At 36.4% G+C, this 14,089-nt stretch overlaps 1 protein-coding gene across 1 annotated transcript in view; it reads right to left on the bottom strand.

Annotated features, from left to right (window-relative positions):
* LOC137934103 (callose synthase 10) overlaps window positions 1–14,089 on the bottom strand; it is a 55,699-nt gene that overhangs the window by 786 nt on the left and 40,824 nt on the right. The window contains exons 35-50 of the mRNA XM_068778333.1: window positions 12,583–12,700; window positions 11,522–11,641; window positions 11,198–11,313; window positions 10,669–10,752; window positions 4,747–4,859; window positions 4,277–4,329; window positions 4,017–4,193; window positions 3,880–3,927; window positions 2,467–2,625; window positions 2,070–2,183; window positions 1,894–1,982; window positions 1,655–1,813; window positions 1,384–1,486; window positions 838–957; window positions 303–353; window positions 28–207 (exon numbers count right to left, since the gene is read on the bottom strand). Of these exons, the coding sequence (XP_068634434.1) occupies window positions 28–207; window positions 303–353; window positions 838–957; window positions 1,384–1,486; window positions 1,655–1,813; window positions 1,894–1,982; window positions 2,070–2,183; window positions 2,467–2,625; window positions 3,880–3,927; window positions 4,017–4,193; window positions 4,277–4,329; window positions 4,747–4,859; window positions 10,669–10,752; window positions 11,198–11,313; window positions 11,522–11,641; window positions 12,583–12,700 (1,804 nt within the window). The remainder of the gene's footprint in view (window positions 1–27; window positions 208–302; window positions 354–837; window positions 958–1,383; window positions 1,487–1,654; window positions 1,814–1,893; window positions 1,983–2,069; window positions 2,184–2,466; window positions 2,626–3,879; window positions 3,928–4,016; window positions 4,194–4,276; window positions 4,330–4,746; window positions 4,860–10,668; window positions 10,753–11,197; window positions 11,314–11,521; window positions 11,642–12,582; window positions 12,701–14,089) is intronic.

The following is a 14,089-nucleotide window of genomic DNA, read 5'->3' as shown; positions in this document are numbered from 1 at the left end:
ATCATATAGAGACAAATTTTCACTTACACATAAAATGGTCCATCCTGTAGGTACAAATGCCAGAATACTGGCAAACAAGTCTGGAACAGACAGGTTTGTAAAGGCAACAACGAGAACAAGAGCTGTGAGCATTCCTATGGAGAAGACTCCCTGAATGAATCGCATCCACAGTTGGAAGTTGGACTTCTTAGGGCTAAATGTAAAAATCTGCAAATACAGAAAGAGAAGCTGTTGGTGATGGAGGAACCACATTATGAATGCAGTACAGAAAAAAGAACAGTTCTCAGAAACTCAAAGCTAACCTTGAATATTATAACAAGGCCGACTAGCACAATCCAAGAAAATCCATAAATCTGAAAATGATGAATAGTCAGTTGATTTTAGGAGTAAAAGAATATCTAACATTATATCTCCATTTAAGATGTCAAGTAATTAGGATTATAGCATATCCAGTAAGAAATAGACCCACTAAAAGGATGATCAAGTGAGTCCTCTAGCTCCAGCTTCAGCCAGGTCTGGTCCCATGGAAGCCATCCAAATATAATGGAAATTAGACCCCACTCCAATCCTTACAGGCACTGGATCTAAAGAGATGTTTTTTCCCCTCTTCCACTCTTGCTGCCTTACTGATGTCCGTTCCTATATGAAGTTTTTCCCCCTATTCCACTCTTACTGCACGTCATGGTTGGCCTAGCGTGGCACTAATTGATAACCCAAACAACACAGTGAACAGCAAGCTATGTTCACAAACACTTTTTTTTCTGTGGGTGTGTTTGCCTTTACGAACTATTTCTCTAAGTCAATGTGTTAGCATTTATGGAGTGCCAACATACTTACCGCAAGTGACGTATCTTTCCCTGTCAGATGGAATTTGTAGACAATACCATATTGAAACATCAAAAATCTCAGGCTCAAGATCGTCTCCAAGAGACGGCCTCGCAGTGTTTGAATATGCATCTGGAAGAAAACAGCAAGTGTAAGAAGACAATTCTGTAGTCAGTGCGATTACTTGGAAGAGAAAGAACAATGAGGAAAAGAACAGAGAAAGAAAAGTTCACTTAAGAAGAAGAGCAATAAGGATTTAAAAGAATAACAAATAGCAGAAAAGATTGCATAGCCATATAACCCCACTTAATTACAGTTTCACTAAGTGAATGAAGCACTCCTTGATATAATGAAAATAACCACTTCATTACCTAAATACAGATCCCAGAACAATTTTCAGTTGCTAAAATCCTCTTGACATGGAAGAATACAAACTACTATAAAATTCAGAAAAATTATTTAAAAGAAGCTTTATGCTTCAAGTATTGAACAGAAAAGGTAGGTATGGAAGTCATCCAAGTTTGATAGATACGACTACTTTTTTGGAAAGAATAGCACCTGCTCTTCCTCCCACCAAGATTCCCAGCTATGCTCCCCTTTCACCCCAACTCCACCTTTATAAAGAAGCCAACCAGTCCAATCATCAAAGTCCTCCACAGTCCTATTAATTTTACAGAAAAATATTCACCAAATAAGAAAGAATGATGTCCAGCAGATAATCACTGATCATGCAGTTTACTAATACTTCACTGTTGTCAGTTAATCTGAACAAAATGAAACTTCAAGTATAAAAAATCTTAAATAATGCACCAATTCATCAATGACTTACTTTTGCCACTCAAATCCCGAGGGATTGAAGATATAAGGAGCAAAGAGCCATGAGATAACGAGGAACCAACTACTGATAGTAATTAGGATAAATGAAGTTGCCCCTCCCCGTGTATAACCGTAGGCGATATAAACTATTAGAAGAAGTGCCACCTCAAGCCTGCACACATGATAAATCTGTTAGTTGATTAGAAAAAGCACATTCAAGTAGCAAAAAGTGTAGCTGAAAATACTACTCACGCCTTGACAAAATGACTCCTTGAGTAAAGCCTGTAGTTTTCAGCAAACTTGATGTGACGAACAACAAAACCTCGACCAGTTGCCTTGTACTGATAATCGTTTTTGAGATATCAATATTGATATATCTCATCTCCAAGATGATTGTTTGAAAATAAAAGAATGAAGAAATTACATACTTTTGCACCCCCGTGGAGGATCGTTCGTCCAAAATAATGTGTTCTAGTACCCAAGGAAAATGTAAAGAATACAGAGCATAGCTGAAGTTGCATGGTAATAAAACTTACAACAGCCTGAAACATAAGATAAATTGGAGTTAACTAAAAAGTATAAACAAAAAGTAAACAGTAAAACGAAATGTAGGAGGACAGAAAGAAAAAAGAAACTAGGATGGTTATCATTTTTTAACACAATGAGAAAGAGATCCCTTGATAAGTGACCAATGAAAATAGAAACATTCAGCACCTGACATAAACCATATCAAAATGGACATCAAAAGATTGAAATGAAAATATGGAAAGGCCTAATTCATCATTCAAGAATTAACATCTCAAATAAAGAGCAGAGAACAATGACCTGAAGCAATCCTAGTTCCAAAATGAAACCTATAATCATTGGCACTGCAGTAAAAACACCAATCTGGACCAAGAATTGAGCATTTAGAGCTGCATCTAGAGCAGTGTTGCCCAAAATTTTTGCTTCTCTTGAAATTCCCTGATCAAGTCCGGAAAATGCCTGCAAGGTTGGCAAGATAAAAATTCATTAAAGAAAACAAACAAGTAGTCCATTAGGACCCCAACTTTGGCCCAGTATATGTTGTACACTTGGACACACCATTAAGAGAAAATAAAAATAATATAATATAACTGAACCAAAATCTGATACCAACTGGATCTATAGATATCTAAGCTGAAGAAAGATACCTAGCTCAAAAATGCAAACCTCATGTGGAAAGGTTCAATCCAAGTTCTTATGCTAGGGCATTTCAGAAAAAAAAAATTCTTATGCTATGATGTGGAGCAATTCACAACCAATGTGAGATTATTCTCGACATACTCCCTCATATGTAAGTCTTTACTTTGGCTCTGAATACATGGATAATTTAGAAGCAGGCCTAGCTGCCAATGGAAGCCTAATGGACCAATTTTAATACCACAAGGAAAGACATCCAACTCAAAATTTGAGCTTAGGATAGAGAGGCCCAATCAAAGCTCTAATGAAGTTGTTAAAACTTTACCAAACTAATGTGAGAGTATTGCAAACATTAGCCGTACTTGGCTCTTAACAACAGTACTTAATTGACACAAGTTTCAAGCCTTGACCAAATCATTTTCCTGATCCTGGAAACAATTATTACTTTCAGTTTCATAGAGGTGGACAATGCAAAAATGGTGGTTATGCCATGACAAAACAAGGATCAGAGTAGGGTCGTCTTCGCTAAAACAGAACAACCACGATTGTGAAGCATGGTTTTGTCCTTGCAAGTGGAAGCAAATTCATGGGAATTATTTTTGTAGGACAGCTATTATTGAACGAAATAGGGGGAAACTGCCATTATATTACAAGAGGCCATGTCCATTTGATAACATATAGCCAAGATTGTATTGAGGTCCATAATCAATCAGACAACACCAGCACCCTACTGCTGAAGTCTGATAAGTTCTAGACCAGGATCCACACATTGAATCTCTGAATTAACCTGTAAATATGAAAGTACAACTAACAATTTTCCAGGTTTGCCACATCGTTTTTAGCACCAACTAGTCTCTTCTCAGGAAATGTGAAAGTACGACTAACACTTTCCCATTTCCCCAACCCACCCACCCAAAACACATACACAAAAAACAAAAAGTTACTTATTTCTAAAAAAAACCACATTAAGAGCCCACCTTATTAAGTTTATCAATGACACTTCAAGTACATAATGCAAGGAAGATTAACATTCAATACAAAAATATAATGAAAAACACAGCTAAGGTGTTGACTTACCAAGTAGACCCTTCCATATAAGAAGACATACACTGTCAGAACCGTCATCTGCAATTACAGTCTCTCTCAGAAATAGTACATATTACAATCCTCCAAACTATACAGAAACATAATTTCAAATGAAAGAAGGAGCATACCATTGTGCATAGGTAGAAACCAACAGTTGTCACAAAAAAGGATATCATTCTGAAGAAGTCCAAAAGTTGACCCAGACGGTACACGTCTCTACTCAGGACTTGCTCTCCATTACCACCAGCCACTTTCCCTTCAAAAAGTGCAATCTGGTTCAAGCCAACATCTCTTCCTTTCCCAACCTTCACAAAAAGGAGAAAGTTAAGAACTCCAAAGCAGATTTGATGATTGCAGAGAACTACACAACAAGATACCAAAAGGAAACCTGAATGTATTCATGGTGAGTAATATTGCCCTGCCGTAATGTGGAATTGAACCCTGCAGTATTATTCCAAATTCATTAGATAACGAGTATATGAAGAAGAATCTTTCTGAAACAAGGATCACAATAGCCAGTTGATACCCAATAAATGCATACTATGAGATTATACTATTTAAATGCCTCAGAAGGCAATCTTGTCATTCCGCAAATAAAGATGGGCCCATGCCCCTAAATACTATTCGAGAATCTTCATCAAGACCTACTGTCTTCATTCTCAAATACAATGGAAAGATGTCAAGAGATTTCAAAAGCCAGAAACATGCACCAGTGATTTTTTTAATGGTCGTTGGCTTTTAAAAAAAGACAATAAGGATACACCAGTGACTTTATTGTAAGATACTAAATAACAAGCTGTCAAACTCATGAATACATGACAATAATGGGAGTAAAAGATCAGCATCTGTCAAACTGACCAGCATAGATATCCTCACTAATATTAATTACACGAGATGCCTTGCTGATGCCACCACGTGTTATGTGAAAGATCCGATCAAACACATCAGGATGCCCGTAGTGCATGCGGATCCTGTAATGCCATGCCATGACATTTATAATAAATTTCAGACAGTAATGCAGATATTAGAGCTCATACTGTTGATTCAAACAGAAAAAAGTGCAGAAAGGTTATACAGATGTTGACACACTCAAAGTATGTGCAATTAATCACAAAAATGAAAACTTATAACAGATAATCATGGACTAATTTTCACCTAGGTAATGATGCAGAGTATCTCCGTTAAATAAACTACTGAAACGAAGTGATAAAATAGCTTTACTCAACCAGCACTTCAACACATAAAAACCATAAAACATGATAATAAAATAGCAAATAATCATCAAAGGTGTCACCCAGACAAATAATGGCTTGTGGACAAAAAGGAGATATCTTTCTAAAACATTTATGAAATAAACTGTTAAAATATCAAGTAAGGGCATTTTGGTCATTTTGCATGTGTTGTATTAACCTGCAGTAGGATTAATCAGATTGGTTAGTTGTTAGATGTCTATTTTTTTAAATACATGTCATTCTGATATGTAATTAGGAAGTTATGCCGATTTAATTGAGTAGGGGCAAGAATGTAATTTGTGATCACGCCAACTAAGTTATCAATAAAAGGAGAGGAGGTCGAAATTTTCTGACCTAACCTCACATTCCCCTTTGACGTACTCTCTTCTCTCCACCCCCTTTATCTTCCTTCTTTTTTCTTCTTCTATTCTTCTATTTTTATCTTTCTTTCATGGCATCAGAGTAGTAAGATACTGATTTGGAGCCTACAAGACTTCTCTTCTTTTTTTTGACATCTGAGTACTCCGCGAAAGTGATTTCAGAATCTATGGTTGATCAGAAGTAAAAATTAATTTTTTATCATCTTATTCGTGTCATATCCCTAAGGTTAATGGCTTCTACCATCTGTTAAGTATATATATGCTTGATTAGTGCCCCAAGAGGGTTGTAACTTGGGAATTTTTTCCCAATCGAAAGTTGTGCAAGGTCCCTTCCTGTGTTTACAGCTTGCATCATATGTTTAATAGGTGATGTCAGCATACATATGCAGTTTGGTGACCTGTTTAGGGTGTTAAATGATACTATTGAGTCTTGATGTGCCTATTTATGCGTGACCTGAAGTATTGTGCATGAAACCCTAATTTTATTGAAGTAGAGCCCACACTGCCTGACAATGTATTTCAAATTGATAATTGTGACTGTTGTGTGTTTGTTTGTTGGTATCTATGGTTGATATGGGAGAGATAATCACACCAATTAGAGAGTTTGGAAGTTTTGATGGGAAAGATACCATAGTCATCACTATGGAGAAACTGAATGGTCAAAACTACTTAACGTGGTCCAAAATTGTCCCATTTAACCTGAAAGCTAAAAGAAAAGTCAAAATTTATCCGAGATGATCTACCTATTCCCACTACAAACGATTAGGAAGTAGAATATAGCCGAGTTACGACTTGACTACCGAATAGTATGGACTCTAAGTTGCGAAAACAAATAATGAATTGCAAAACAGCTAAAGAAATATAGGTATCACTTGAAGCCTTGTAAGCATAGGAGAGTAATCTTTCTAGGTTTTAGTATGCTAAAATATTAAGTCTGAAGAGAGTTACAAGAACAGAGACCAAGTACTAAAGTGAATTACAAAGTATTTTGCAAGAAATTAGCATTTTTAACCCCTTCACTGCAAATGAAAAAAAACTGAGAAAGCAATAAGGTCAAATTCATGTAGCAAATTTTTTGATGGTTTAGGACCAGAATTTGATGCAGTTAGAGGTCAATTACTTGCACCAAATTATATTCCATACTCTGTAAGGCATTCAATCGGGCAATGTGTGCAAAAATAGTAGTAACTCCAAAGGTGCAAAGGAAACTAAAGAGGTTGAAGCAAATGCTCTTAATACTCAAGGGAGGTCAGATTCTATGAGAGGTTGTGGTGGATATGGTAGGGGTAGAGGCCGTGATGGATCTAGTAGAGGCCGGGGCCATGGTGATGGCAAAGCTGATAGGTGTGTGCACTCTCGATGCACCAACCATTTCTCAGATAAGTGTTGGGATAAATTTGGAAAACCAACATGGGCCAAGTCTATTATTCAAGAAAGCAATGATCTTCTATTCAAGTAATTGGGATTATCCCTGGTTCTCCTGATGAACTTCAGCAACTAGCACAAAGGACTCAGTTGACATTTGTATCCTCCTCTGCATCTACAACTCAACATCCACTTGCTATCGTGACTCTTGTTAGTTTATGCACGTCTACCTCGTATGTGAATTCTAGTCTTTCCTAGGATATTGACTCAGGAGCGTCATCACATATGTCAGGTATGTCCTCTCTTTTTACAAGTTTTATTCCATCATCGTCTTTTAAACAAATCACTCTTGCTAATGGGCAATTTCCCATGTCCATAGAGTGGGCAAAATTAAACATACTTCATCTCTGTCATTACACTTTGTATTATTTATTTCCAAGTTTCGTATTAATCTTCTCTCAATCAGTCAATTCACAAAAATCTATGAATTGTTTAGTAGCGTTTTAGTTTACTCATTGTGTGTTTCAAGATCTAACAAGGAGGAGGATGAAGGGTTTAGGGCATAAGAGAGATGAACCTTATCATTTAGAAGGTTCATCACAACATAATCCATCATCATTTCATGTTGCAATCTCACCATATCAGTGGCATCTACTGTTAGAACATCCTTCTCCAACAAAAGTTGGTTCAGCTACTTCCAGAGTTACCCTCAAGTTTATCTTTTCAGTGTGAATTATGTCAACTCGAAAAACATCATCGAACCTCGTTTCCTTTGAGTTAGACAATGGCTTATTTGAAATAGTACATTCTGATGTATGGGGACCGTGTTTGGTTTCATATGTCTTTGGTTATAAGTATTTTTGTCCTTTATTGATGATTTTAGTCGATCTATGTGGGTATATTTCCTACCAAAGAAGTCAGAAGTGTCCAACGTATTTCAAATTTTTTACAATGAAATAAAGACTTAGTTTGATGCTTCTCTTTGCATATTCCGTATTGACAATGGCTTATAATTCATGAATCATATAATTTTTAACTTTTTTTATAAATCTCATGGGACTATTCATCAATCTTCGTGTGCGTTTACTCCATAACAAAATGAAGTAGCCAGGATGAAAAATTGCCATCTTATGGAAGTTGCTCGTACTATGTTATTCCCAAAATCTTATTGGAGTCAAACAATGCTTAATGCGTGTTTTCTTATTAATAAGATGCCTTCTTCAGTACTTGGTGGCCAAATTCCATTTCAAATACTCAATCCAAAGGTTGTGTTCTTTACTCTCTATCCCCGTACATTTGGTTGTGTATGTTATGTACATGCACTTGGGCCATCTATTGATAAATTGTCCCCACGGGCCATCAAATGTGTGTTTCTTGGTTTTCCCGTACACATAAGGGATATAAATGTTATCGTCCTTCCACCAAAACAACATTTATATATGCTAATGTGATATTTCTTAAAGATGTTCCATTCTTTTCAAGGTAAGTTCAAAGGTCTAAACCATCTATGGTTGATACAAAGGTTGTTGCATCTACTCCAATGAAGGATGTCCCCAACAACTCGCATGACAATACACAACAAAAGCCACTATAGAAACATGGATAAGAAAAAAGAAAATGTTCTCTCCAACTTGTGCCAGAAACCTCTTCGTCTACGAATCCTGAGGTAAGTGATTTACATCTACATGTTGTTGTTAAAAAAGTGTTTGCAAGTCAACTAGACACCCTATTTGTAATTGTCTCATTTGATTCCCTTGGTGGTCATTTCAAATCATTTGCATTGTCTCTATCTTCCTATACCATTCCTTTAAGACAAGATGTTTTAGTATCTCCACAATGGAAGCAAGCTATAGATGCTGGGATGGGGGCTCTACATGATCAAGGTACATGGATATTATATGATCCACCTCATGATGCAGCAATTACGGGATGTTGTTGGGTTTATACTATTAAATATAATGTTGATGGCTCCATTGGCAGATATAAAGTCGATTGGTAGCAAAAAAGGTTATACCCAGACTTATGATATAGATGTGTTTGAAACTTTCTTTATTCTTGCTATGTTCACCTCTTTGCACAGTCTTCTATCAGTGGTTGTGACTAAGGATGGTCGTTCCTTCAACTGGATATTAAAATTCCCTTCTTGTACGGTAATCTAGAGGAAGAAGTGTATATGGAGCAACCTCTTAGATATGTTGTTCAAGGGGAAACTCGGGAAGTATGCAAGTTAAAGGAGGTACTCCTATGGACCCAAGCAAAGTCCTTGAACATGGTTTGATAAATTCAGTGAGGTAGTACTGTCATAAGACTTTTCTAGAAGTCATTGTGATCACTTTTTATTTGTTATGAAAAGACCATTCGGAGTTGTTGTGTTGCTTGTCTATGTAAATGATATTGTTTTGTTTGGAGATGACAACAAAGGAATTGAAGAGGTAAAAGAACATTTGGTTAAACATTTTCAAACTAAAGATCTGGGTTTCCTTGGGATAGAAGTTGCTCATAGTAAGGTTGGAGCTATTTTTAACCCAAAGGAAATATGTTACTAACATGCTATAGGAGTATGGATTATTCGAAGATAAACCTATTGAGACACCAATTGAAGTTGGTAATGATCTTCATAATGGGGACAATGATGAACTAAGAGATAAAACAATGTATCAAAGATAGGATCATAAATTGATTTATGTTACTATTCCGCGTCCCAATATACCATTTGTTGTGGGTATGGAGAGTCAATTCATGGAGTATCCACAAAAGGTACATATGAAAGCTGCTCAAAGGATTTGGAATAATTAAAAGGGATCACCAGGAAATGGGTTATTGTTTGAGCCTCACCGTCTTCTGCAGATAGAGGCCTTCTTAAATGCAGATTATCCAAGGTCAAAGCAAGATAAAAAGTCCACAAATAAATATTGTATTTATAGGTAGAAAGTTCACAAATACATATTGTGTATTTGTAAGTAGAAAGTCCACAAATAGATATTGTGTATTTGTAGGTAGAAAGTCCACAAAGAGATATTGTGTATTTGTAGGTGGAAATTTAGTGAGCTGGAAAAGCAAGAAGCAAAATAGTGTGGTTCACTCAAGTGCAATGGCTCACGATGTAAGTGAGTTAATGTGGATCAAATTTGTTCTCCAGGAGCTGAACATGCATACTGTAGAACCCATGATTATCTATTATAATAACTAGGCAGCTATTCTTATTGCAATCAATCTAGTGTTTCATGAACAAACTAAAATATAGAAGTTGACCACGACTTTATTTAAAGATGCAGAGATGAAGAAATAAGTTTTTAAGCCATATGTTCAATTAGGGGATCATCTGGGTGATATCTTTACCAAAGCATTGGGTAAGTATGAGTTCAATATGTTTAGTAGTAAGCTAGGGCTTTTTAACATATATGCTCCAGCTTGAGGGGGGAGTGTTAAAGTATCAAGTAAGGGTATTTTGGTCATTTCATACGTGTTGTATTAATTTGCAGTTGATTTAATCAGATTGGTTAGTTGTTAGATGTCTATATTTCAAGTTACATGTCATTCTGATATGTAATTAGGAAGTTATGGTGGTTTAAGTGAGTAGAGGCAAAAATATCATTTGTAATCAACTTAAAAAGTTATCAATAAAAGGAGAGGGGCTCAAAATTTTCTGATATAACCTCCCATTCCCCTTCAACAAACTCTCTTCTCTCCACTCCCTTTCACTTCCTTCTTCTTCTTTCTTCTTCTATTCTTCTATTTTTATCCTTCTTTCATAAACCTTTTAAGAACTTCAAGAAGTAAATATGTATATAAATTTCACTTACTTGAGAGGATTTGCCAAAACACGTTGACCCAATGTTACAAAACTGGTCTCTTGGTTGGACATAAACCAGGCTAAGGATGAGACACTGAAGAGATGCAACAAAAACGAATTAGGCAATCATATGGATTATCTAACACATGTATTTCACTCATCAAACTCTAGTGGTCAACAGTAACGGAATCTCCTAAAATAGATATTTGCATAGTTACTCTTCTACAATAGATATTTGCATATTTACTCTTCTACAATTGATACTTGCATAGTTACTCTTCTACAATAGATATTTGCATAGTTACTCTTTTACAATAGATATTTCCATGGTGATTCTTCCAGACTGGTGTATCAACTCAAACTTTATGCATTAGTAAAGACTAGCTTATAACTGCAAAAAGCTAACCTGGAAGCAGGTCACATCTCATACATTTAATTTCTTTCACTTTACCACACACTGCACCCCAAGTTAACATTCAAATAAAAAGATATAAGAACAAACTCAGCGGACTAAAAATAAGAGCTATAAACAGGGCTACCTTCCAGTAAAGACATGCTCTCTCACACCAAGGATAGTTGGTGGTCTAAGCCCATGATTTTGCCAGAATTCTTCTAGAAGATTTCTCATTTTCATGGCCTCCTCCAGGTAGTTATCCTGCATGTCATACCAGAAGGACACTTTAGATCATTCCAATGCACTAAAGCAGCCGAAGTTATTCCACCAAGAACATAGTTAAGTTATACCAAGTAAAAAAGCCATTTCAATCATAAATCTCATGCATATATGGTTCAACAATCCAATTAGAAGTTCAGATTTTAAACGCTGAATTTGTCACAATAAATGTTTCAGGCCAAATCTTAACCTGATTCATATCGATAGTTTGAATGGCATCTCCACGTGTGAAAATTATGGCATGATTTTGATTTTCAGGTTTGCCTTCTCCAAGCTTTGGATCTCCAGGCAGCTTTATTGAATATACTTCCTGTTCAGATCATTGGAGAACCATAAAAACCTTGTTTCGCAAAATATGAAAGAGGTGAGGCATTACTTCCAGCATATTGTGTCAAATTGTGCAACTCTAAAAACTAAATAGAACATGTGAGAAAGACAGAAAAAAGGAAAAAAATTCAAATCAATTTTTTTTTTTGAAATGTAAAAAAAAAAATTCAATCAATACAAAATAGAATGTATTAATTCGTTAAATCAATTTTTTTTTTAAATGTAAAAAACAAAAATTCAAATCAATACAAAATAGAATGCATTAATTCGTTTAATTCCACCTATTAGTTGACATAACGTTTTCCTACTTCTGTACTCTTTTTTATTAAAATAACTTCCATGTAAGAAGATTCCTCTATTTTCCTCCAAGCCATGTCTCAAGAAATTACTTTGGGAAGGCATTGACCAGTTGAGTGACATTTGTCTTCCTAAATCTCTATGCGGATTAGGAAACAGATCTATATGCTCATGAATCAATCCCCTTCCCAACGGCTTTGGAGTTTGCTAATCAGAAGAATTCAATGCGGCGAAGATTCCATTCTCCAAAATAAACGTATCAAGACTGCTTGTTTTTTCCTCCTACCTAAACCATACAATATGGGCTTCAAATGTATAGGGAGAGGTTATGGAATTACTTTGTGAACTCCCAGGGGCCCCTCATTAGAGACAACTATGGAATCCTTTAACCAGTCCTCTCATTTGCCAAAGCGAATTGCCAGTTGCATCCCTCCAATAGGATCTTACAAGCTGAACTTTGATAGTAGCTCTTGGAACTCTGGGATTGGTAGGTAGTGGGATCATCATGATCATAATGGACACATTCTTTTGGTGTATTCGAGCCCTTTGGAGCATTGACAATAAATCCAAAAGACCTTTTTCCAAAACAAGAATAACCTGTTTTTTCAAGTAATAATGGCCACTGACCTGATCTTTTCCATGCATATCAGCTTTAACAAGCTTGGAATAAAATTCCTTTGACACCTTTCCATCAGCTTTGATATTCTCCTCTATATGGATGAATGCTACTCGAAGAGCCTCATTCCTGAAACGAAAAACCAGATAAGGAATGAAATGTAATACTTAAATAACCAATTAGAGGAGTTCAGTAAACCAAAATAATTTCTTTTTATAGAGATGAAATGAGTTAATTGCAAAAAACAAAAATAAACCCAACGGTTGAAAAACACAACCAGGATACAAAACTAACAACCCTCACAGAACCATAATCCTAGAGGATTCTTAACCAATTTCTTCAAGTGTGATCCACACATCTGAGTCATGCGCCCTGACCCCACTACTTCTATGATAATGCCCCTTACACTTTTCCAGCCATCCAGTCTTAATTCCTAAAGTGCAGAGCAACTAATCCACCACACTCACACAGAAAAGCTTCAATACACTATTCCCCTTCTAAAGACCACCTGATCTTGCTGTTCTGTGGACGTCAATGACGTATCTAAAAGCTCCCTCCATCCACCCCCATCTTGGCCATTCAAATCAGCAGCACAAAAGCATTGCAGCCCCTCTGTATGCTTCAACACAAACCAGAATGCCCACCCCCTCTCCCAACCTCTCACCAATTTGCAACTCTTCTTTTCCGCAGGCCCACTTCTGACCCTGCCCAACGCATCCCCTCCACCTGAACCCTCACAATGTTCTGCAACAAAAACAAACAGAAAACTGCAAATCCCAAATCACCAATCATGACTTGGTCCCAATCAGAAATGTGATATAAAATCCTGAACCACTTATGCAGATGAATATCAATCATGAATTCAGATAATTGATTGAAATCTTTCTCATAGTATAGGGCTTGATCAAGAAAAAACTCGACAGCAAGGCTGCATCGCAGGCTTTGATGCTCTCAAGTCCCCAGCACCAGTATCATGCCCAAATGAAGATAGAATTGCATGTTAGGGTAAATTGGTTCTTCCAGTTTGTAAGACCCTAATTTTTTTCTGCAAAGTGGGGCCCACAACAACTGTGTATATTGACTTTGTGTGTTGTTTTGGAGTTGTTTAGGAACTCTAATGGTTAATGGTTAATTGGGGTGAGGTTTTTACTCCTTCAAGGGGTTCTATAAGTTCAGAAAGAAGGGATACTATTATGATAACTACTGAGAGACTCAATCGCCAAAATTACTAGAGTTGGTCAAGATCAGTCACTCAACATTTGAAGGGTAAGAAAAAGACAAAATTCATTAGGGATGACCCTCTTGTCCCATTGAATGGAGACTGGGAAGCTGGAGATAGTCAGGTTACGACCTAGATACTTAACAACCTAAATACTGACTTAAGAAATCAGGTAATGAACTATGGCACAACTAAGGAAATGTGGAATTCCTTAGAATCTGTTTATGCACAAGAAAGCAATTTGTCACGTGTTTTTTAGCTGTATGCCAAAATGTTTAGCCTCAAAAGAGGTCAGAGGT

Source organism: Aristolochia californica, unplaced genomic scaffold, assembly GCF_029961685.1.
Source record: "Aristolochia californica isolate CCGP_79_NKW_82.1479 unplaced genomic scaffold, dmAriCali1.0.hap1 SCAF_6, whole genome shotgun sequence".
NCBI lineage: Eukaryota > Viridiplantae > Streptophyta > Magnoliopsida > Piperales > Aristolochiaceae > Aristolochia > Aristolochia californica.
This window is presented reverse-complemented; position numbering and strand designations above follow the sequence as displayed.